Source organism: Schistocerca serialis, chromosome 6, assembly GCF_023864345.2.
Source record: "Schistocerca serialis cubense isolate TAMUIC-IGC-003099 chromosome 6, iqSchSeri2.2, whole genome shotgun sequence".
Taxonomy (NCBI): domain Eukaryota; kingdom Metazoa; phylum Arthropoda; class Insecta; order Orthoptera; family Acrididae; genus Schistocerca; species Schistocerca serialis.
In genome coordinates this window covers 684,471,962-684,496,121 of record NC_064643.1, presented here as the reverse complement: position 1 = coordinate 684,496,121, position 24,160 = coordinate 684,471,962, and the positions used below count along the sequence as shown (strand labels likewise).

General features: G+C 42.1%; 1 protein-coding gene across 1 annotated transcript in view; it reads right to left on the bottom strand.

The window, feature by feature from the left end:
- Positions 1-24,160, bottom strand: part of LOC126485115 (synaptic vesicle glycoprotein 2B-like) — a 299,914-nt gene that overhangs the window by 24,913 nt on the left and 250,841 nt on the right. The window contains exons 9-10 of the mRNA XM_050108744.1: positions 2,183-2,297; positions 762-921 (exon numbers count right to left, since the gene is read on the bottom strand). Of these exons, the coding sequence (XP_049964701.1) occupies positions 762-921; positions 2,183-2,297 (275 nt within the window). The remainder of the gene's footprint in view (positions 1-761; positions 922-2,182; positions 2,298-24,160) is intronic.

The window sequence follows — 24,160 nt, the reverse complement described above, 5'->3', positions numbered from 1 at the left end:
CGCCTTTCTACCTCATGATCCATGTTGACCTGCCTCACATCTGGTATCAAACTGAATTCTGATTTGCCCCTCAATTACTCTTTTTTACAGACATTCCATATTAAAAGTTGCACTAAGCTGGAATGTGCGCATTTGCACTCATCACAATGCCTCATTTAAAGCAATCTCCAGACTGAAATTGGGCCTTCTTTGTGGCACTCTCTAATGACGAAGATGTCTAGCTATGATAAAATTACAAATTGTCACTTATGTTATAATGACTTGTAATTATGAGTTAATGGAACATCAGACTCAAACCAGTGATAAAAAATTGTCTATATCCTAGTCACAATATAGCGGAGATTCTGAGTCGGAGATAGGGACAACAAAACGACTATAACAAAATAAGCTTTCAGCCAACAAGGCCTTTGACAGAAATAGAGGAAACACACATGCACACACACAGATGCAAGTCACACACAAATGACTACAGTCTCTGGCTTCAGCTGCGAAAGACTGTGGTCGTGTGTGTGTGTGTGTGTGTGTGTGTGTGTGTGAGTGAGTCTGAGTCTTTTTGTTGTGCCTATATGCGGCTCAGCATCTCCACTATATGGTGAGTAGTAACTGTTCTCTCCATAATATTGTTACATTCCAACCTGGATTTTCCATTATTTGTATATACCCTAGAATGTTCTCATTAAATGATTCAACTTCTTCAGCTATATGCTGTAAGAAATGTTAATTGAATTTATATTCTATGAGAGAAAATGTTGGTACACTACCTGACACCTGTAGGGAACATGTCCACAATGACAGCTAAGCATGCAATGTTGCTCACACCAGTTAATGACACAATAAGAGCAAAACAAGCCAATGCAGTTGATGTGCTGTATGTCCAATAAGCTGCCATTGAACATATGGCTGCTCCAACGTATCCTATCACTGCAAAGAAAAAATTATTAAATATTTCAGTTTGAAAGAGTAATTGTAGACTTTGTTTTGGGGAATATAAAGTGTTCTGGTATTCATAGCTTATACTGTACTATCAAAATGCAGACTGTTTAAATACACAAAAGCTGACAGAGTTTACTGGATGGTCATCCACAACCAAACTTTGGCTTATTGAATAATAACTGCTGCAGCTGTTATAAATCCATTATAAAAGGAATGATCAGTTTCATAATTTAAATTATGTCATCAAGTGTGCATCTGAATAGAAATAAGAAAGAGATTGCAAGCAGTATTACACAAAGACCTTACCACAGCGATAAAATGTGTCTGCAAGAATGAATACTTGTATTATAGTGGTTAAGCCACATTTACAGTCTGATCTATATCCTTTCTTTAAAATTTGGGAAATTTCCAAAAAAGTGATGTTCATGGATTAAAACAGGCAATGAAAGTGGAATCTATGAACAAATGTGATGATAGACTAGAGAAAAAGCACCAGAAAGAGAGGTGCAGGAGGCAGGGAGCAGGGAGAGAAAGACGACTTATAGAGTTAGCAGTGTCTCAGCTGAAGTCTCACCAGGATGGAACACTGCAGCTGTCATATATGAATTGACAGCTGTCAGGATGTATGTTTTGATATCCTGTCAGTTTGTGTATTTCAATTGCAGTGATCCATCGCAGCGAGGCTTCAGCTGAGGTACTGCTAACTCTACACTTCATCTTCTCACCCCTTGCCCCCCCACCCCCCCCACCCCCACCCCACCCCCACCCCCACCCCACTCCCACTCCCACCCTTGTCAAATGCTTTTTATAATCTCTTATCTCATACCACTTGTACACAGGTTACAGTTTCATTGCTGCATTTTAATCCATGACTGTTGCTTTTTACAAAATTTTCCAATTTTTATAGAAAGATTTGGGATCAGACTGTAAAAGTTACTTGACCATTACAGTGTAAGTATTCAGTTTTGTGGACACTTCTTACCGCTATGATATGGTCTTTGTATGATAATGTTTACGGTCACTTTCTTATTCAGATTTGGATCTGATTATGTAATTTAAATTAAAAAACCAGTCATGCATTTTATAAAGAATTTACAAGAGCTCCGTCAGGTTTTGTACAACACAGAAACTATTTCAGATCTCTTTGTTTTCATAAACAGCATGGACAGTTCAAGATATTATTTAATCATGTTTACGTAGGGGGAGTAAATTATTTTGTATCTACAAAATAACTTCATGTGGCACTCACCCATAGTCATTTTCTTGCCAATATATTTAATAATGTAAGTTGTAAGCAAAAAGGAGAGACCTTGAGAACTCGCAACAATAATATTGTTGATATAAACTGTGTTTCTGACCATTGCCTACAAATAGGAAAAAAATGTATTAGAGAAATAAGATGGCGTGATTATCATAATATCATATAACAGTAAATCTCAACTATATATCAACACTATATTAAAGATTGAATAAATATTAAAAACACAAAAATATGTGAAATTTCAAAAAGAGTCATTCAATGTCACACAACTACTGTATATCTATCAAACAGGGGCAAGTGGATGACACTATGAAACAAGCAAATAACCCTAATAATCATAGGTCCATGAACCAATAGTTTCCCTGATATGATGTATTACTACTGAGTGCATTAACATTTTATAACAGAGTACCTGAGAATTCAAACTGCAGATATGCACTTGAGAACAAACTGATTACCACAAGTGTTCTACATGGCCACCACTCATGTGAAGGCAAGCTTCAACATGTCTCCTCATCAATGCCTGTACATGTTCAAAAATTCCATGCGTGTTCTGAATCCATTTACAACTATCCACAGTGCATTCCTAGAGTTCATGGATACAATCAACAGGACTGTAATACAACAAAGATTTTTAATATCCTCACACAAAAAAGTCCTGCGGCTTCTTATAAGTGAACTTGGGAGACCATGGTATCAATAAGCCATAACTAATACAGTTGTTACCGAGATGCTGTTTATCAGTACTTGGGAATCTGAAATGGTGATAAAATCAAATGAGGACAGTTTATGACTTTGTAATTTATATCTCACTTGCAGTATTTATTTTGAAACATAGCATTAGACATTAACAGTGTTGCAACATTTGCATGACATCATCTGGACATATATTGCATTGGGGAAACCATTGGTGTCTTAACCTAACTTTATTAAATTATTTGTTTGTTTCATTGTCCTCTACACACCATTTTTTTTATCCATAAAAGTCATGCAGCCTATATGAGTGATTTTATTTGATTTTCATTTGGTCCTATTAAATTACATTCATCTACAAATACTATACTGTAATGTAGGATAAGTCTAGGAACACAATATCACATGGTGAAAAAGGTAAAAAAACAGCAACAACAGTGCAAACAATATAATACTGCGTTTTGTGTTCCCTCCAGACTCATATATGTCAGATGAGGAGTTGTTCACATTCGACAATCAGAGTGATCTGCAATTCCATAGTAAGCAGCACTAGTGTTGGATACATTGGAATTGTAGCTTTCCTGATTCGAACACGTGTACTCCAAGGTCAGTTGCATGCTAGCATGAGCCCAGATCTTGTTTACTCAGCCTACACTCACATTGCATGAGTGTTAAATTCTTTGTACTGTCACACTCTTATAGTTTCTGTCTCTGTTCTTGACTGTGCCTTCAGTCTTTGTCATGACCCCCATGTGTCATGGTATTCCACACCATTCTGAGCATCTTTTGCGGAACCTATAATTTCCATTATGACAAAACTTTCTCCTGTGATTTTGCCAAAATCTGACATGTTTGAGACCCTGGCTGTGCACAGAAAACAAGTTAATTCTTGCAGAGAAGGAAGCAACAACCAGCCACTGTTAATAATGCTGTTTATTTACACAAATATCGCCATTACTGGTTCTGTAGTGACAGGTTAATCTTCAGATAGCTTTTCATATTTATATTACAGTTGTTGTATATGTTATTTGTTGGAAAAAGCCAAAAAATAATGTAAACAGCAAATGTAATATAAACATTAACAGCCTCCTGAATCTGAACCGTCATTTCAAAACTGGTAATGGTGCAGTTTGTGTAAATAAATAGTGTTATTAACAGTGGGTAGTTGTTGTTTTCTACTTTGCAAGAATTAACTAATAAAAAACTTACTTATAGGCATAGAACCAGTCAGCTTCCTGGAAAGGCACTTTAGAACTTCCTTAATAAAGTATTTATTTTCTACTTTGTCACATTATTTTTGTGGTAATAAAGTGAGTAGCACATTTCTGTGGTTTCAAATCAGTTAAGTATGAGCAGAGATACAGCATTTTTCTCATTCTCCTGACAGATGTCATATTTGACACTTAGAACAGTTACCAATCTTCATTTATGAACTTGGCGTGTTATTGTTTTAGTTGTAATTTGCACTGAGGATTTGATGCCCTTGATCAAATTACTTGTATCATCAGCAAATGTTACTATACAGGGTGTCCCATTTATCTTGGCCACCCTAAATAACTGTTTGTCCAGATGCAAATTACAAAATGTTTCAAGCAAATGTTCTTTAGCTGTCAGGGGGACATCAGTCAGCATGATTGCCTTTATTGTAGCTCTGTTTTTTATGAAGATATGAACAGCGGTATGACTTTTTAAATGGCACTCTGTATTTTTTATTTGGTAATTCATTTCCTCTCCTAAAGACCTATTCAAAAATGTATCACAGTGTACCATTCACTGAAACACAACGTTATTAATTACATAACACAACATTGATGTTGACGCTTCCAGCACTTAGTGCAGGTACTCGGGGTAATGGAACAATCTACGTGCTGATGTTGACAGAGGACAAGTGTAAACATAAGTGGAACGCACACCCATCATTCTGTCAACCATCATCAGTTGAAGAGTTGTGTAAGCAGAATGTACACCAATGAAGAAAAGGTAGGAATGCTACTCATCTATGGGGAATGTAAGTTAGCAGAACAGTAATTGCAATACTGTTTTCTTATGTACGGGTACATTTAGTGCAGTAGTTTAGTCCTTTTAAATACTGTTGCATAGAGTAGGCATACAGTAAAGGCTGTCCTTCCTACAAACTGCATCAACATAATGTTTCTTTTATTGTTGTTGTTGAAGGTATGCGAAATGCTATGTAGACAGCGGAACTGTGCAGAGAGCGATATCTTGACAAGAACCCACCTTCCCGATGGATGTTTCCTTGTTTTGTTGTGACGCTTCAGGAAACAGGAAGTTTCAACCCATGACAACACAATCGTTGTAGCACAAGCATAGATGAAGAAGTCGAAGTTACTGTTCTCACTTCCGTTCTTATGAATCCACATGTGAGCACACGACAGCTTGAACACAAGATTGGCATTCCTAAAACCAGTGTACATCATATTCTTACATGTCACTGGCTCCATACGTACCATGTACACCTACATCAAGAATTGCGTGGAAATGATTTCCAGAATCGTGTACAGCTCTGTCAGTGAGCACAGCAGCAAATCCTCGCCAACCCGAACTCCTTCTCCAATGTTCTATTTACCGATGAATGTTCCTTCTCAAACAAATGACAGGTAAATACAAGGAAATACATTATTGGTCCAGCGACAACTCAAGATGGCTTAGACAGGTGGAACATCAGCGTCAATGGAGAGTTAACGTCTGGTGTGGGATGCTTGGTACTGCAATTATTGGCCCTTGTTTCATCAATGGTAGTGTAAATGGCAGAGTGTATGCCAACTTCCTCAGACGAATTCTTCCTCGTCTTCTGGATGAAGTGCCACTACACACCAGAATGCTTATGTGGTATCAACACGATGGGTGTCCAGCACATAATGACTTGCGTGCACGTCGTGTTCTGAACCAAAGATATGCTGCCAGATGGATTGGTCAAGGAGGAACAGTTATTTATTCTGCTAGGTCTCCTGATTTAAATCCTCTGGATTTTTTCTTTGGGGGTGCATTAAAGACGTCTATCGTGATATTCCAACAACTCCAGAGGACATGCAGGAACGTATTGTTCTTGCTTGTAATTCTCTTCAGCAGGCAACACTGGAAGCAGTAAATAATTTTTTCATTCAACGAGTGCAACTGTGTATTGGTGTTCAGGGTCACCACTCTGAACACCTTTGAATGTTCTACTCCTTGGCAGTGGCACAGGAGAGTCAAAGTCAATTTTGTATTATGTTTTTACTTGGTTTTTTATTTGTTTTCTGACAACTCCAGCAAGTGGACAAGGTTTTGATCCTGGGCTCAAAGTCAGTGTTGTGTTATGTAATTAATAACATTGTGTTTCAGTGAATGGTACACTGTGATACATTTTTGAATAGTTCTTTAGGAGAGGAAATGAATTACTGAATAAAAAATACAGGGTGCCATTTAAAAAAGTCATACCGCTGATCATATCTTTGTAAAAACTGAGCTACAATGAAGGCTATCATGCTGATTGATGTCCTGCTGAGGGTTAAAGAACATTTGCTTGAAACATTTTGTAGTTTGCATCTGGACAAACAGTTATTTAGGGTGGCCAGGATAAATGGGACACTCTTTATTTGCCTTGTCATTCACTGATGCTGATAGGTCATTAATATACACTGAGAAGATCAACGGTCCAAGTATCAAGCCTTGTCAAACACCATGGTTAATTGTTCCATAAAATTTTGGGCATGCAGCTCCACAAATTTGACCTCTTCTTCTTCTAATATTTCAACTGAATACTGTCCAGCCATCTTCAGAGTGAGCCGAGGTGACTGATGCTCCACCACTTGCTCCGTCCTTTTAAACCCGCGGACTGCACCGCTGCACATGCAGCCACAGATAAACAAGGTGCCAAAGGTGTTGATCTGCAGCAAAGGGGTATGACATATGCATGGAATTAGATTTACTGCTGCACAGTCACTCCAAATGCTGATATCTATGTTTCACTGAGAGCTGCACCATCTTTGTAAGTTTATAACAGAAATTGCCAGATTCCATGATTTGTCCAAGCTGAAGCCACTGCCTCTGTTAATTAAATTCATCACCAACTGAATTTCAATTGCTTCTTTCATTACTGAGTCAGGGCCAAAATTTTGACACTATTGTACACCACAAAGTTCCCAGCATCAATAAAGTGCTCTGCCATCGCAGATTTATTAGGTAGTAAGTTCGCAGTGATACATCAATATCACAATGTGGATCAACCGCACAGCCATAGATCTGATTCCATGCATATGGCATATCTCTTTGCTGCCAATTGACATCTCTGGCACCTTGTTTATCTGTGGCTGCATGAGCAGAGGTGCGGTCCACGGATTTGAAAAGACGGAGCAAGTGCTGGAGCGTGAGTCACCTTGGCTCATCTGAAGATGGGTGGATGGTATTCAGTTGAATTATTAGAAGAAGAAGTCGAATTGATGCAGCTAGCTGCATGCCCAAAATTTTAGGGAACAATCTTTGTACCATGAAAATATGAAGACGCACACCACAGTTAATAGTTCTCCGCTCCGATTTTATTGTTTCACTCACTCCTATTAGGACAGCTCTTTGTTTCCTGTTATGTATACAGTGGAATAAGGTGACTTTGGAGGCCAGTTCTGCAGTGCAAGATCTGTAGGCTACGTACAGCTGATACATCTACATCTGCATGGATACTCTGCAAACCACACTTAAGTGCCTGGCAGAGGGTTCATCAAACCACCGTTAAAATAATTCTCTATTATTTCAGTCTTGACCAGAGCGCGGAAAAAATGAACAACTATATCTTTCCATGTGAACCCTGATTTCCCTTATTTTATTATGATGATCATTTCTCCCTATGTAGTTCAATGTCAACAAAATATTTTCGCATTCAGAGGAGAAAATTGGTGTTTGAAATTTCGTGAGGAGATTCCATCACAACAAAAGATGCCTTTGTTTCAATGGTGTCCACCCTAAATCCTGTACCATGTCAATGACATTTTCTCCCCTATTTCATGATAATACAGAATGTGTTGCTCTTCTTTGCACTTCCTCGATGTACTCTGTTAATCCTATCTGGTTAGGATCTCACACAGTGCATTGCACTCCAAAAGAGGACAGACAATCATTGTGTAGGCCGTTTCTTTAGAATGTCTGTTACAGTTTCAAAGTATTCTGTTAATAAAATACAGTCTTTGGTTAGCCTTCCCCACAACATTTCCTATGTGTTCTCTCCAATTTAAGGTGTATGTAATTGTAATTTCTAGGTATTTAGTTGAATTTATGGACTTTAGATTTGACTAATTTATTGTGTAATAGAGGTTCAATGGATTTCTTTTAGCACTGATGTGGAGGACCTCACACTTTTCATTACTTAGCATCAATTGCCAATTTTCACACCATAAAGAAGTCTTTTTCTAAATCATTTTGCAATTTGTTTTGATTTTCTGATCACTTCACTAGGCTATAAATGACAGCAACATCTGCAAACAAGCTAAGATGTCTGCTCAGATTTTCTCCTAAATCATTTATATAGATAAGGAATAGCAGAGGGCCTATAACACTACCATGGGGAATGCCAGAAATTGCTTCTGTTTTACTCGATGACTTTCCATAAATTACTACAAAGTGTGACCCCTCAGACAGGAAATCATGGGTCCACTATTCCATAAGCATGCAATTTCACTACAAGCTGCTTGTGTGGTACAGTGTCAAAAGATTCTGTTCTGCTGAATTGTTCAGGAGTCCGCCAGACACATAAGGCAGCAACAAAGGTAGCAGGGGCTGTGTGGCATGGAATGGGCAGTTTTTTTTGTTACAGGATGTTTGGGAAACTCAAAGAGGGCTTCAGTCTTGAAGGGTGCAGCTTGAATGCAGGAAGAACATAGATACAGGAACCATTGGTATAACAGTTGCAAACTGTCATAGGTGTGTTGGGGAAGTACCAGAGCTCCAAGCACTAATAGAAAGCACTGACACTCAAATCGTGATAGACAGTGAAAGCTAACTAAAGCCGGAGATAAGCTCAGACAAAATTTTTGCCCCCCCTGTGGGTTCGGGGGCTAGAATAGGCCCGCGGTATTCCTGCCTGTCGTAAGAGGTGACTAAAAGGAGTCTCAAATGTTTCGGCCTTATGTGATGGTCCCCTCTCGGGTTTGACCTCCATCTTTCTAAATTATTCCGAAGAGCGAGCCAATTGGGGAAGGGCGCCTTACATGGTGCACTGTATCCATCGTGCATTGAGACCTTTAGCTGACTTTTTCATCATTGCAATGGTGTCCCGCTCATTTTCCGTCTCTTGGGCGGGGTATGTCACTGGGTGCGATTACCACGCTGCACTCTGCAGTGTTACGTTTACCTGCGACGACGACCTTGGACATTTTTGCACCTAAGATCCAGCACGGTAGCCAGTCCATTGTGGTGGAGCCGCCATGTACCCTGTTGGTTGTAGCCCCCTGACAACACAGGGATCACTCTACTGATGCCTGCACTGTTAACTCCTCACGTATGCCAAGGAGTAGTTGCCCATCTCCCTGGGGCATCAGGACTCCCGGCAATGGACATCCTGCCAGGTGGCTATTGCTGCGGCTGGGTGGCGCCCGTGGGGAGGGCCCGTGGTCGGAGTAGGTGGCATCAGGGCGGATGACCCACAATGAAGCGTGGTACATCATCACTCGCTGGCGGCCAGCCGCCAGCAGTCTCTAAGCGTTCTCAGGCTCAATTTAATGCTCAAAAGTACGATCCGAAAACATTCCCTTCTCTGGCCACGCCGTGGGAGGAGCGTAAGTCTCGGGATGGAGGTAATAGTTATTCGCCCTGATTCTTAGTTTGCACGAGAGCTGATGGGGAGTCTTTTCTATCCACAAAGCCTCAGTTCTTCATCGAGCATTTAGAGGACAAGTTTGGGGAGGTGGAGGGCTTGTCCAAAATGCGCTCTGGGTCAGTACTGATACAAACGGCATCCTCCGCCCAGTCACGCAGGTTACTTGCTTGTGACAAGTTGGGGGATGTTCACGTTACCATTACACCACATAAGAGTTTAAATATGGTCCAGGGTGTTATTTTCCATAGGGACCTACTTTTGCAGTCTGATGACGAGCTGCGCGCCAACTTAGAGCGTAGAGGTGTTCATTTCATCCGGCGCGTTCATCGGGGTCCGAAGGACAATCAGGTTGCTACCGGTGCCTTCATCTTGGCCTTCAAGGGTGATACATTACCGGAGAAGGTCAAGGTGATGGTCTACCATTGTGACGTCAAGCCCTATATCCCTCCTCTGATGCGGTGCTTTAAGTGCTGGAAGTTCGGCCATATGTCTTCCCGCTGCACTTCCAGCCCCACATGTCGAGATTGCGGACGCACGTCACATCCCAATACTCCATGTGCCCCGCCTCCCATCTGTGTCAACTGCGGAGAGCATCATTCCCCTTGCTCGCCTGACTACAAAGTCTTTCAGAAAGAGCGCAAAATCATGGAATATAAGACCCTGGACCGGCTGACCTATACTGAGGCCAAAAGGAAATATGACAGACTCCATCCTGTGAGAATGACATCTTCTTACGCAGCTGCTACAACGACTGTGCTAGCTCCATCAGTTTCAAGACTTCCAGCCAGCTCAATAAGCAGTATGACTCCTCCTGCCCCCTTGCCCGTGGGGGGCTCTACCCCACCAGTTGCTCCTGCACCACCTACCTCAGGAGCAACATCCTCCCACCCGTCGGGGACGTCCGTCCCCGCTCCTCAGCCGGAGAAGCGTCTAACTTCACCGGCTACTCTCGCCCGTAAGAGTTCCCTTGGGACCCTCCCTTCCCAGGGTTCCACCAGCGGGAAGGATGACGGCCGACAGTGGCATAAGTCCTCACCAGCAGCCGGGCGTAGGGCTTCACGATCCTCCTCTGTCCCGGAGACTGATTCGGTGAAGCCTTCCCAGCCGGTGAAACCCAAGGTTCAGCGAGAGAAGTCCAAGAGAAAGACCTCTAAGGCCAAAGAACTTGCGGTGGCACCGACCCCACCGCACCCTTCAAGCTCTGCGTCTGAGGATGAGGTCGAGATTCTAGCATCCGCTGCGGACCTTGATCTCGCCGGTCCCTCAGACGCCATGGATGCCACTCGCACGGGTACTGAATCGGTGGCAGTGAGTGAACAAGCGGCGTAAATTGCCTTCCCAGTCCTTTCACGCCTTTCTCAGCCCTGAGCAATATCATCCTCCAGTGGAACTGCGGCGGTTTTTTCCACCATTTAGCTGAGCTCCAACAACTTATCAGCCTTCACCCTTTCTTCTGCATTGCTCTTCAGGAAATTTGGTTTCCAGCAATACGAACCACCGCCCTCCGTGGCTATCGGGGTTATTATACGAACTGGGCAGCATATGAAAGGGTGTCTGGTGGCGTCTGCCTCTATGTCCTTCACACTCTGCACAGCGAGTCTGTCCCTCTCCAAACACCTTTAGAGGCTGTCGCTGTTCGGGTGTGGACGCCACAGGCTGTTACCGTCTGCAGTCTTTACCTTCCACCGGATGGTGATGTCTCGCAGCATGTCCTGGCTGCACTGATAGCCCAATTGCCGCCACCTTTCTTGCTATTGGGTAACTTCAACGCCCATAACCCTCTGTGGGGTGGGTCAATGGCAACAGGTCGAGGCGCCACCGTTGAGCATTTATTGTCGCAGCTCGATCTCTCGATTTTAAATGATGGTGCCTTCACACACTTCCGTGTGGCGCATGGCAAATACTCCGCCATTGACCTTTCAATCTGTAGCCCTAGCCTCTTACCGTCTGTCCAATGGAGTGTGCATGCCGACCTGTGTGGTAGTGACCACTTTCCGATCTTTCTGTCACTACCACAGCGTCACTCTTCTGGGCGCCCTAGCAGATGGGCTATGAATAAGGCTGACTGGGACTTGTTCTCCTCCACTACCGCTATTGAGCCTCTCTCTAATGATGACGTTGATGCGGTGGTTCAATCGGTCACCACCGGCATCATTACTGCCGCCGAATCTGCCATTCCCCATTCCTCTGGGTCCCCTCGGCAGTGGACTGTGCCTTGGTGGTCACCTGAGATCGCTGCAGCGATTAAAGATTGCCGGCGGGCACTACAGCGTCACAAGCGACATCCCTGCATTGAACACCTCATCACCTTCAAATGGCTGTGTGCGCGGGCCCGCCGCCTTATCCGCCAAAGCAAGCAGGAGTGCTGGGAGTGGTATGTGTCCACCATTCGCCTCCATGTCTCTCCATCGTAGGTCTGGGCCAAGATTCGACGCGTCTACGGCTATCGGACACCTGTCAGTGTCCCTGTGCTCTCACTGAATGGAGCAGTTTGTACTGACTCCGACGTCATTGCAAACCACTTAGCAGAGCATTTTGCTATGAGTTCCGCTTCTGCACATTACCCCCAGGCCTTCCGCTCCATTAAAGATCGAACGTCGGAGCCTTTCTTTTCACACCCACACTTCTGAATCCTACAATGCTCCATTCAGTGAGTGGGAATTTCACAGTGCCCTTGCCGCTTGCCCTGATATCGCTCCCGGGCCAGATAGCATCCACTGTCAGATGCTGAAACACCTTTCAGTGGACTGCAAGCGACGACTCCTCGACCTGTACAACCGTCTCTGGGTCGAGGGTGAGTTTCTGTCGCAATGGCGGGAGAGCATTGTCATCCCCGTTTCGGAACCATGCAAGAGCCCTTTGGAGGTGGACAGCTACCACCCCATTAGCCTCACCACCGTCTTTGCAAGCTTCTCGAACGGATGGTGAGCCGGCGCTTGCATTGGGTACTGGAGTCTTGGGGCCTTCTGGCTCCGTCTCAGGGTGGGTTCCGTAAAGGCCGCTCTGCCGCCGACAATCTGGTGAGCCTGGAGTCGGCCATCCGTACTGCCTTTGCCCGCCGTCAGCACCTGGTCGCTGTCTTTTTCGACATGAGGAAGGCATACGATACGACATGGCGTCATCACATCCTTTCTACGCTTCATGGATGGGGTCTTCGGGGCCCTCTTTATCAGTAATTTTCTGTCGTATTGTACCTTCCACATGCAAGTCGCGGCCTCATATAGTTCCTTCCACGTCCAGGAGACCGGTGTGCCACAGGGTTCTGTTTTAAGTGTCTGCCTGTTTTTAATAGCCATTAACGGGCTTGCTGTGGCTGTGGGAAATTCTGTCTCCGCTTCCCTGTATTCTGATAACTTCTGCCTTTACTACAGCTCTACTGGCATTGCAGCTGTTGAACGTCAGCTACAGGGTGCTATCTGCAAGGTGCAGTCTTGGCCTGTAGCTCATGGGTTCCAGTTTTCGGCACCCAAGACCTGCGTTATGCATTTCTGCCGGCGACGTACTGTCCACCCGGAACCACAGCTTTATCTTGCCGGCAAATTTCTTTCAGTGGTGGAATCACACAGGTTTTTGGGGGTGGTTTTCGATGCCCGGTTGACTTGGCTGCCTCATATCTGGCAGCTTAAACAGGCGTGTTGGCGGCATCTAAACGCTATGAGATGCTTGAGCCACACCCGCTGGGGCGCCGACCGATCTACCCTGTTGCATCTCTACCAGGCGTTAATCCAGTCCCGTCTGGATTATGGGAGCCTGGCTTATGGCTCAGCATCCCCATCTGCATTGCGGGTGCTGGACCCAATTCTCCTCAGTGGGATACGCCTTGCCACTGGTGCTTTCTGCACCAGCCCTGTGGACAGCATATTAGTGGAGGCAGGTGTCCCTCCACTGGGGTTACGACGCCAACAATTACTGGCTGCTTATGCTGCCCATGTTTTTAGCTTGCCCGGGCATCCAAATTACCGTGTCCTGTTCCCGCAGTCAGTCGTCCATCTGCCAGACCGTCGGCCCCGGTTGGGTTGTCCGATCGCCGTACGCGTCAAAAGGTCCCTCTCTGGGCTTGGGTTTTTCCCTGTTCCACCTCCTTTCTGGGCACCTCTGCGCACGCCCCCATGGTGTGTGCCTCGCCCTTGCCTTCGGCTTGATTTGGCACAGAGCCCGAAGGACTCAGTCCCTCCAGAGGCCTTCCTCCGCCGCTTTTATTCCATCCTGGCCATGTATCAGGGCTCTGGCATTGTTTACACTGACGGCTCGATGGTTGCTGGTCGAGTCGGTTATGCGCTCACTCTAGGGGATCATTCCGAAGAACGTTCCTTGGCGGCTGGCTGCAGCATTTCCACTGCTGAGCTGGTGGCCATCTTTTGAGCCCTAAAGTATATCCACTCCTGCTCAGGTGAGTCCTTCGTTATCTGTAGCGATTCCCTGAGCGGTTTACGAGCTCTTGACCAGTGTTTTCCTCATTCTAGTCTGGTGATGGCTATCCATGAGTCCCTGCATACTCTTGCGCATTGCGGCCACTCTGTGGTCTTCGTGTGGACCCCAGGCCACTTTGGGATACCTGACAATGAGAATGTTAACCGCCTGGCGAAAGAGGCCACTAGTAAATCGTCTCTGGGGATTGGCCTCCCGGAGACTGATTTGCGGGCAGTCTTACGCCGTGAAGTTCTATCGGTTTGGGACACTGAATGGCACAATCTGCCCACGCCCAACAAACTCCGTCCAATCAAGGCGACGATGACTGTGTGGCGGTCGTCCATGCGGGTCTCCCGCAAGGAGTCTGTTGTCCTCTGCCGGCTGCGCATTGGGCACACTCGGCTTACGCATGGCCACTTATTGCGCCGTGAGGACGCGCCTCTATGTCGCTGCGGCTCCGTTTTATCAGTGGTCCATATTTTATTGGAGTGTCCGCTTTTAGCTGTGCTCAGGCAGTCGTTTGCACTGCCTGACACGCTCCCTGCCATTTTAACAAATGACTCTGCTACGGCTGACTTAGTTTTACGTTTTATTCGGGCAGGGGTTTTTTATCATTTAATCTAAGTGTTTCTGTTTTATCTTATTGTTTTGTGTTGATTCTGGCCTTTGGCCTCCAGTTTTACACTGATTTTTTAATGTGTTTTAAGTGGTTGGCTTTTCCTTTTTTATTTCTATGGTCGGCCAACCACCGTCACACTCTGTGTGATTTTAGTTCGTTTTGTCTGGTCTTTGTCTCAGTGCCGGCCGCTGTGGTCTCGCGGTTAAGGCGCTCAGTCCGGAACCGCGCGACTGCTACGGTAGCAGGTTCGAATCCTGCCTCGGGAATGGATGTGTGCGATGTCCTTAGGTTAGTTAGGTTTAAGTAGTTCTAAGTTCTAGGGGACTGATGACCACAGAAGTTAAGTCCCATAGTGCTCAGAGCCATTTGAACCATTTTTTTGTCTCAGTTTCTCTTGTTCTGTGTCATCTGTGCTCTATTCTGTTACTCGTTTTTATTCTCTGTGGGTGTTTTTAATATTTGGAAAAAGGGACCAATGACTGTAGCAGTCTGGTCCCTTTAATCCCACGAACCAACCAACAAACCAACCAAAATTTTTGCAAAGAATTTAACAGTGTTCAGAATGGATAGTCTACACACAGTTGGTGGTGGCATGTGTGTTGCTGTTAGAATTAGTTATTCTTGTAGCGAAGGTAAACTAGGTAGTTCCAGTTAGTTAGTATGGCTAGAGACCATTCTTGGTAACTGGAATAAAATAATAACTGGATCCTTTTACTGACCTCCCAACTCAGATGATACATTTGCTGAAACGTTCAAAGAAAACTTGAGTCCAATTTCAAACACATACACAACTCTTAAAATTATTGTTGGTAGTGACTTCAATTTACACTCGATATGTTGGCAAAGGTTGTATACATGGAAGAACCCTGGAGATACTAAACGGTTTCAGATAGATTATATAATGGTAAGACAGAGATTTAGGAACCAGATTTTAAATTGTATGACATTTCCAGGGGCAGATGTGGACTCTGACCACAATCTATTGGTTATGAACTGTAGATTAAAACTGAATAAACTGCAAAAAGGTGGGAATTTAAGGAGACCTGGATAAACTGAAAGAACCAGAGGTTGTACATAGTTTCAGGGAGTGCATAAGGGAACAATTGACAGGAATGGGGGAAAGAAATACAGTAGAAAAAGAATGGGTAGCTTTGAGGAATGAAGTAGTGAAGGCAGCAGAGGATCAAGTAGGTGAAAAGATGAGGGCTAGTAGAAATCCTTGGGTAACAGAAGAGATACTGAATTTCATTGATGAAAGGAGAAAATACAAAAATGCAGCAGGTGAAGCAAGCAAAAAGGAATACAAATGTCTCAAAAATGAGATCGACAGGAAGTGCAGAATGGCTAAGCAGGGATGGCTAGAGGACAAATGTAAGGATGTGGAGGCTTATCTCATGAGGGGTAAGATAGATACTGCCTACAGGAAAATTAAAGAGACCTTTGGAGAAAAGAGAACCACTTGTATGAATATCAAGAGCTCAGATGGAAACCCAGTTCTAAGCAAAGAAGGGAAAGCAGAAAGGTGGAAGGAGTATATAGAGGGTCTATACAAGGGCGATGTTCTTGAGAACAATATTATGGAAGATGAAATGGGAGATATGATACTGCGTGAAGAGTTTGACAGAGCACTGAAAGACCTAAGTTGAAACAAGGCAACGGGAGTAGACAACATTCCATTAGAACTGCTGACAGCCTTGGGAGAGCCAGTCCTGACAAAACTCTACCATCTGGTGATCAAGATGTATGAGACAGGCGAAATTCCCTCAGACTTCAAGAAAAATATAATAATTCCAATCCCAAAGAAAGCAGGTGTTGACAGATGTGAAAATTACCAAACTATCAGTTTAATAAGTTACAGCTGCAAAATACTAACGCGAATTCTTTACAGATGAATGGAAAAACTGGTAGAAGCCAACCTCGGGGAAGATGAGTTTGGATTCCGTAGAAATGTTGGAACACGTGAGGCAATACTGACCCTACGACTTATCTTAGAAGAAAGATTAAGGAAAGGCAAACCTATGTTTCTAGCATTTGTAGACTTAGAGAAAGCTTTTGACAATGTTGACTAGAATACTCTCTTTCAAATTCTGAAGGCGTCAGTGGTAAAATACAGGGAGTGAAAAGCTATTTACAATTTGTACAGAAGCAGATGACAGTTATAAGATTCGAAGGACATGAAAGGGAAGCAGTGGTGGGAAGGGAGTGAGACAGGGTTGTAGCCTCTCCCCGATGCTATTCAATCTGTATATTGAGCAAGCAGCAAAGGAAACGAAAGAAAAGTTCGGAGTAGGTATTAAAATCCATGGAGAAGAAATAAAAACTTGGAGGTTCGCCGATAACATTGTAATTCTGTCAGAGACACCAAAGGACTTGGAAGAACAGTTGAACAGTGTCTTGAAAGGAGGATATAAGATGAACATCAACAAAAGCAAAACGAGGATAATGGAATGTAGTCAAATTAAATCGGGTGATGCTGAGGGAATTAGATTAGGAAATGAGACACTTAAAGTAGTAAAGGAGTTTTGCTATTTGGGGTGCAAAATAACTGATAATGGTTGAAGTAGAGAGGATATAAAATAAAATGTAGACTGGCAATGGCAAGGAAAGCGTTTCTGAAGAAGAGAAATTTGTTAGCATTGAGTATTGATTTAAGTGTCAGGAAGTAGTTTCTGAAAGTATTTGTATGGAGTGTAGCCATGTATGGAAGGGAAACATGGACGATAAATAGTTTGGACAAGAAGAGAATAGAAGCTTTCGAAATGTGGTGCTACAGAAGAATGCTGAAGATTAGATGGGTAGATCACATAACTAATGAGGAGGTATTGAATAGAATTGGGGAGAAGAGGATTTTGTGGCACAACTTGACTAGAAGAAGGGATCGGTTCGTAGGACATGTTCTGAGGCATCAAGGGATCACCAATTTAGTACTGGAGGGCAGCATGGAGGGTAAAAATCGTAAAGGGAGACCAAGAGGTGAATACACTAAGCTGATTCAGAAGGATGTAGGCTGCAGTAAGTACTGGGAGATGAAGAGGTTTGCACAGGATAGAGTAGCATGGAGAGCTGCATCAAACCAGTCTCAGGACTGAAGACCACACCACCACCATGTTGGCGAAAATACATGTTTAAATCCAGAGGTATGCATAACACATCAATTGAAACTGTGCTAAACACATTCTCAGAAAATTATTTCAAGCATTTAGTTCATGGGCCTACACAAATAGTAAACGATTGCGAGAACACACTTGACCTCTTCGCAACAAATAATTCTGAGCTAATAACGAGCATTGAAATGGATAGAGGGACTAGTGAACACAGTACCGTTGTAGCGAGACTGGATATTTTAACTACTAAACCCTCCAGAAATAAACAAAAAATATAGCTACTTTAAGAAGTAAATGAAAATTCACTTGGAAATATCCGAAAGGACAGACACCACACATTCATATTATTGAATTGCATTTGTTGAAATCAAAAACTCAAAAATCCTTTTGCTGAATTTACACACAGTTGGTGCTAAGGTAAACTTTTAATTTTGATACACAAATTGAAATGTACTCCCAAGTTTCAGTCTTTGTTCATGTAGAATATACAAGTTTTGAAATCGGATAATTTTTTTCTGAAACACCCTATATTACAAATACAGAATATCTTACATCTCTATTAAAGCTACATCCCCTGCAATATAACACTATTCTTTTTACACCCACTATTCTTGGAATGATAACCACAACAATCTCATTGCTTGAGTGAATCTTGTTGTGTATATGAGTTGCACTGAAAAAAATCATCTAGCTCATGTTGTGGTCTTCAGTGGAAGACTGGTTTTATACAGCTCTCTGTGATTCTGTATCCTGTGCAAGCGTCTTCATCTTGGAATAACTACTGTGACCTACTTCCTTCTGAATCTGCTTACTGTATCTATCTGTTGTTCTCACTCTACAATGTGTATCCCCCCTCCCTCTCCCCCCACTTCCCTCCAATACTAGATTGGTGATTCCTTGATGTCTCAGAATATATCCTATCAACCAATCCCTTCTTCTAGTCAGGTTGGACCACAAATTTCTTTGCCAATCATTTCTATTCAGTACCTCACTAGTTGTGTGAACTACCCATACAATCTTCAGCATCCTTTGTGGCACCATATTTCAAAAGCTACACTCCACGCAAATACTTTCAGAAAAGACTTCATAACACTAAGTCTATATTCAGAGTTAAAGTTCTCTTCCTCAGAAATGCTTTTCTTGCTACTGCCAATCTACATTTTATATCCTCTCTGTTTCGGTCATCGTCAGTCATTTTGCTGCACAAATCACAAAACTCATCTACTAATTTAAGTGTGTCATTTCCTAATCTAATTCCCTCAGCATCGCCTGATTTAATATGACTACATTCCATTATCCTTGTTTCCGTTTGGTGGTGTTCGTTTTATATCCTCCTTTCAGAATACTATTCATCTACTCCATTCAACTGCACTTCGAAGTCCCATGCTGTCTCTGACAGAATTACAATGTCATTAGCAAACCTTAAAGTTTATATTCCTTCTGAATGAACTTTAATTCCTACTCCAAAGCTTTCTTTGGTGTGCCTTATTGCTTGCTCAATGTACGGATGGAGTAATGTCAGGGATAGGCTATAATCCTCTCTCATTCCCTTCTCAGCCACTGCTTCCCTTTTATGCCACTCAACTCTTACAACTGCTGTCTGGTTTCTGTACAAGCTGTAAATAGCCTTTTGTCTCTGTATTTTACCCCTGATACCTTCAGAATTTGAAAAAGAGTACGCCAGTCAACACTGACAAATGCTTTCTTTTAGTCTACTAATGCTGCGAACTTAGGTGTGCCTTTCCATTTTCTAAGATAAGTCAAAGATCAATATTGCCTCATGTGTTCCTACACGTTCTTGAAATCCAAACTGATCTTCCCCAAGGTTGGCTCCTACCAGTTTTTCCATTTTTCAGTAAAGAATTAGTATTATTATTTTGCAACCATGGCTTATTAAACTGGTAGTTCACACCTGTCTGTGGAATTGGAATTATTACATTCTTCTCGATGTCTGAGGGTATTTTATGTAACTTATACATCTTGCATATCATATGGAAGAGTTTTGTCATGGCTGGCTCTCCCACGGCTGTCGGCAATTGTGGCAGAATGTTGTGTACTCTCTGGGCCTTGTTTTGACTTAAGTCTTTCAGTGCTCTGTCAAATTCTTCTTGCAGCATCATATCTCTCACCTCATCTACATCTACATCCTTTTCCATTCCCATAATATTGTATCCAAGTTCATCTTCCTGGCGTAGACCCTCTATATATCCTTCCTCCTTTCAACTTTCCCTTTGAGCTCTTGATGTTCGTACCGGTGCTTCTCTTTTATCCAAAGGCCTCTTTAATTTTTCTACACACAGTGTTTATCTTTCACCTAGTGATGTATGCTTCTAAATCTTATATTTGTTGCTTATGCTACAACCTTTAATTTTTTAACTTATAAAACTTGATGTATTTTTCTATTCAGATAGCTCTAATCATTGACTCCATTGTTGTAGTGCATTGTCAAACTTATTTTTCAAGGTATCCAGTCCCAAATGTTACCTTGTATTTAAAAATATTTGACAGATATCTGTGAGTCAGGACTGTATATGGAAACTAACCACTGTAATCCAACTTCAAGATCTGTTCTCACACAATTCAGTATCCTTTCTGCGAACACCCTACATCAAATCTGTTAAGACATTTGTTTAACGTTATTTGGTCTTTGGTGGTCAAGCTTATTATATTTCAGTGACTCAACAAATAACACTGCGTCCATTAATGCTAAAATATCTCTCTGATTCTGGGCACTCAGGCCTTGTGTGAACTGTCTTTGATATGACAGTCGTGTTTATGTAATTTCTGATACATTATAATAAGTCACCATTTATACCAACTGTAAGTGCATAGATTATGTTCCCTAATCAACACTGTAGCAAGGAATGACATTGGTGACTCTGATGTGATTTGAACACACAACCTTCTTATGCTTATTAGTGACCCGCGATGACTGAGTCTGGTTGCATTTTCTCATTGTACAGCCATGCTGGTAACAACATAATAACAGTGCAGCCATTTTTGGACTCTGATGATCCACAGTTATTGCAATCACTTGCATCACAGGAGCTGATACAACCATGTTAACTATTGGCCAATGACACTGCTGCTGTACCTACCGCTCCGGATTTCACTAAACTGGTTCTGCTCACACTCTGGCCTGCACCGTGCCTACTTTCTGTTCAACATTCAAGCTTCCACCATTCTGCACTGATTGACTTACCATGTGGTTCACCATCAGTGAGTACATCATGCTCACACATAGAATAATGGATGATACTACTAAATTCATCACTCTCCTGAGCCACATCAGTGAGCAGGCGGATTTCATTAGTGACTTATTTTTCATGCTGGTGCTCCAGCGCTTGCTGTGGACAATGGAACAACAGTTAAAGCTAGGAAGCTTGGTAGAGGCATCTTTTCACAGCTATGGCGCCACTTCTGAACCCTGGTGGATACAAACCTAATACCTGAACAGCCTCTGTGAACTTTGTGGGTCACTAAACTGCCATCGCAGGTCCAACTTGTGATGATTTTGCATTAAAAGGAGTCCATCGACGGGAAATTATGCCCCATGGATAGAATACACAACATTGGCCAACACTGACAAAGCATCAGTTATCCAGCTAACAATGCACAAATCGCTGACGTAATGCTGCTGAGGCCGATCGCGTTCATGTAACTCTACCTGAACTATCAGTGCCAGTCACCATGAGGGAGAAAGGCCTTCGATGTGATGACACACAGGCTTCCCCGCCCAGCAACACAACTTCACCTTTAATAGTTTTTCTGATGTCTTGACCACACTTTTTATTGTCTCAAAATCACCTTATGCGTTTTGACGTACTGTCATTTTCAAAGGCTGTAAAATACAACAAGAAACTGGTATCAGAAGATATAAGAAATAGTACCCTTAAAATAATGTACATATTTTTATGTGCTTTTATGACCATAAAATGTTTTCTGTGAGTAACAAACATTGTAAATGCCATGATGTGATTAACAAAGGGGGGGAGGGGGCGCTGAAGGGTAAACAAGATTAATCTTGACATATTGAAAAATCCTTTAAAACTGTTTTTAATCCTGTAACTACAAATGTTTTGTAACCCTTTCAGCCCCCCAACCCTCTTTCCCCCTTTTTTTAATTGCATAATGGTATTTTACAATGTTTGTTATCCACAGAAAACAGTTGTATGGTCATAAAATCTTATATATATTATTTTAAGTGTGCCTTTTTTCTATATCTTCTGACACCAGTTTTGTGTTGTATTTCATAGCTTTTGAAAATGAAAGAATGTCAAAACACGTAAGGTTATTTTGGAAATAATAAAAGGTGTGGTCAGGAGATGAGAAAAGTTATTGAAGTGCAACCAAATGGCTGCTTCATCTCATAACATTTTCGTGCAAATTGCAACAGCTTCAATTGCCATTCAGCCACCCTCCCACACTAATACTGGTTTCACTCTCAATTTGGGAATGTGGCACGTAACTCTCAGGCACGAAGTGCATTTCCAAACTCCAACAGTGGCCACAGTAGATGCACCGGATTGCTCTCATCTGGATCCTATTCTATATCATTCACACCGATCAGTGCAGTAGGTCAGTCTCAGCAGTGGCATCATTTTTGGTTCTTTATCCGAATTTTCTATTCAGTAAGTGTCTGAGACCTGTTACCGAATGGTCCTCCCACTGATTTTTTGACCACTGTACCAAGAGCTTTTGGATTTCATTATGGCCCTGTCATTTGGTTAGCTGTGGTTTATGTACACTTATAATTTGTTATTTTAAACATATTGAGCGATTTTAGCTTTGGATTTAGTGATTGTGTTACTAAAGAATCACCACAGGATGCGTCCGGTTGGAAAGTGAGATCATAATAGACTATTTTCCTTTGTTAGAAATATGGTTAGGTTAGGTTGTTGCTGTGAATGATACAAAAGTTTTTGGTCAATATTCTCTCAAAATACTTGTTATTTTTATGCAGTTAAGAGTTTAAAGATCATTAAATATCAAGACATTGGCTCTACTTATGTATATTACATGAGTGTAAGCTGAAATTACTAGTGACTTCCAGTACTCTTTTCTGAAAATGGTTTACTTCTTAATTATCAAAAAGCATTTAAAACTTTTAAGTAACAATGCAGAGGAATTTTGTGAAGTCTGAAGAGGAAACCTTCCAAAATTTCATGCATTTATGGCTTACACCCGCATCATTCAGTAACGAAGTTAGCCTGTGTCTCTCTCGAATGGAATTACCTAATATCAAGTGCCAATAGCATGCGAGTTGTAGTAGCGAAGTTGGTAAGGTGACAGGCTGCCGTCACAAAGGATGTAGGTTTGTATAGTGCTGGATTTTTTTTCCTCTTCACGTTTGCAACACATTCGGAGACTTCGTTAATTGTCAAAGTTAAACATTTTTCTGAAATATTCATATAATTTACACATAAGAGTGCACTTTCTCAGTAACGTGTATCTCCGATTTCATGACTTCCGTATGTTTAAGAAATGAAAGATGAAATTACTGTGCATGAAACAACTGCCAGTGACATTTATGCTACTTCTTGTCACAAATAATCCCCCAAATTTTTCAGAATATGTAGAGATTTCTGAGAGTGTGGTCAGACAGGAATGAAGAGCACAACATAAATTACTGTGAATGAAACTAGCAGCAATCATCTTTATACTCTAGTTTTTCACAAGTAGGCCTATTTATCTGCGATCAAATCCTTAACAACAGTAGACAGAGATGAAAGGTTCCCACCACAATATTTTCAGACTATACCACCATACATGAAACATTTTGATTCATCAGATGCATGTTATAAACTAAAATGAACTTTTATAGCTGCACTTGCCACACACTCTCAAAAAGGTGATTTTTTAAAACTTTGTTCTTAAGAACCAAATCGTTGATGTATCATATAGGGAAGTAGGCTACTTCATCATTTGGATCTCTAGGACTGAGCTACAACCACATTCTATGCATCTTCTTATTCTTTGACACTCTCTTAAACAATTTTTTGGATTTATGGAGATGTGTTCCATCTACGAAACTAACTGAAGGCAGTTAATTCCCATACACATTTTGCTTCTTTTATTTGTGAAGCATCATCACGAATAAGGAAGTGAAATGCATTTGGCAACAAACAAACTGCCTTCAATTAGTTGCATAGATGGAACGTACATCCATGAATTTTGAAGCAACTAAGGAATGACGGAAAACAGAAAAAATGACGAATTTTTTGGGTGTGTTTGTAAATGTATTTGTACAATGTGGTACTACATTCCATTCCTAACTCATATTCTGAAACATAAAATCCATAACAAGATGTTGATGTGAATGAGAATAAAATGAC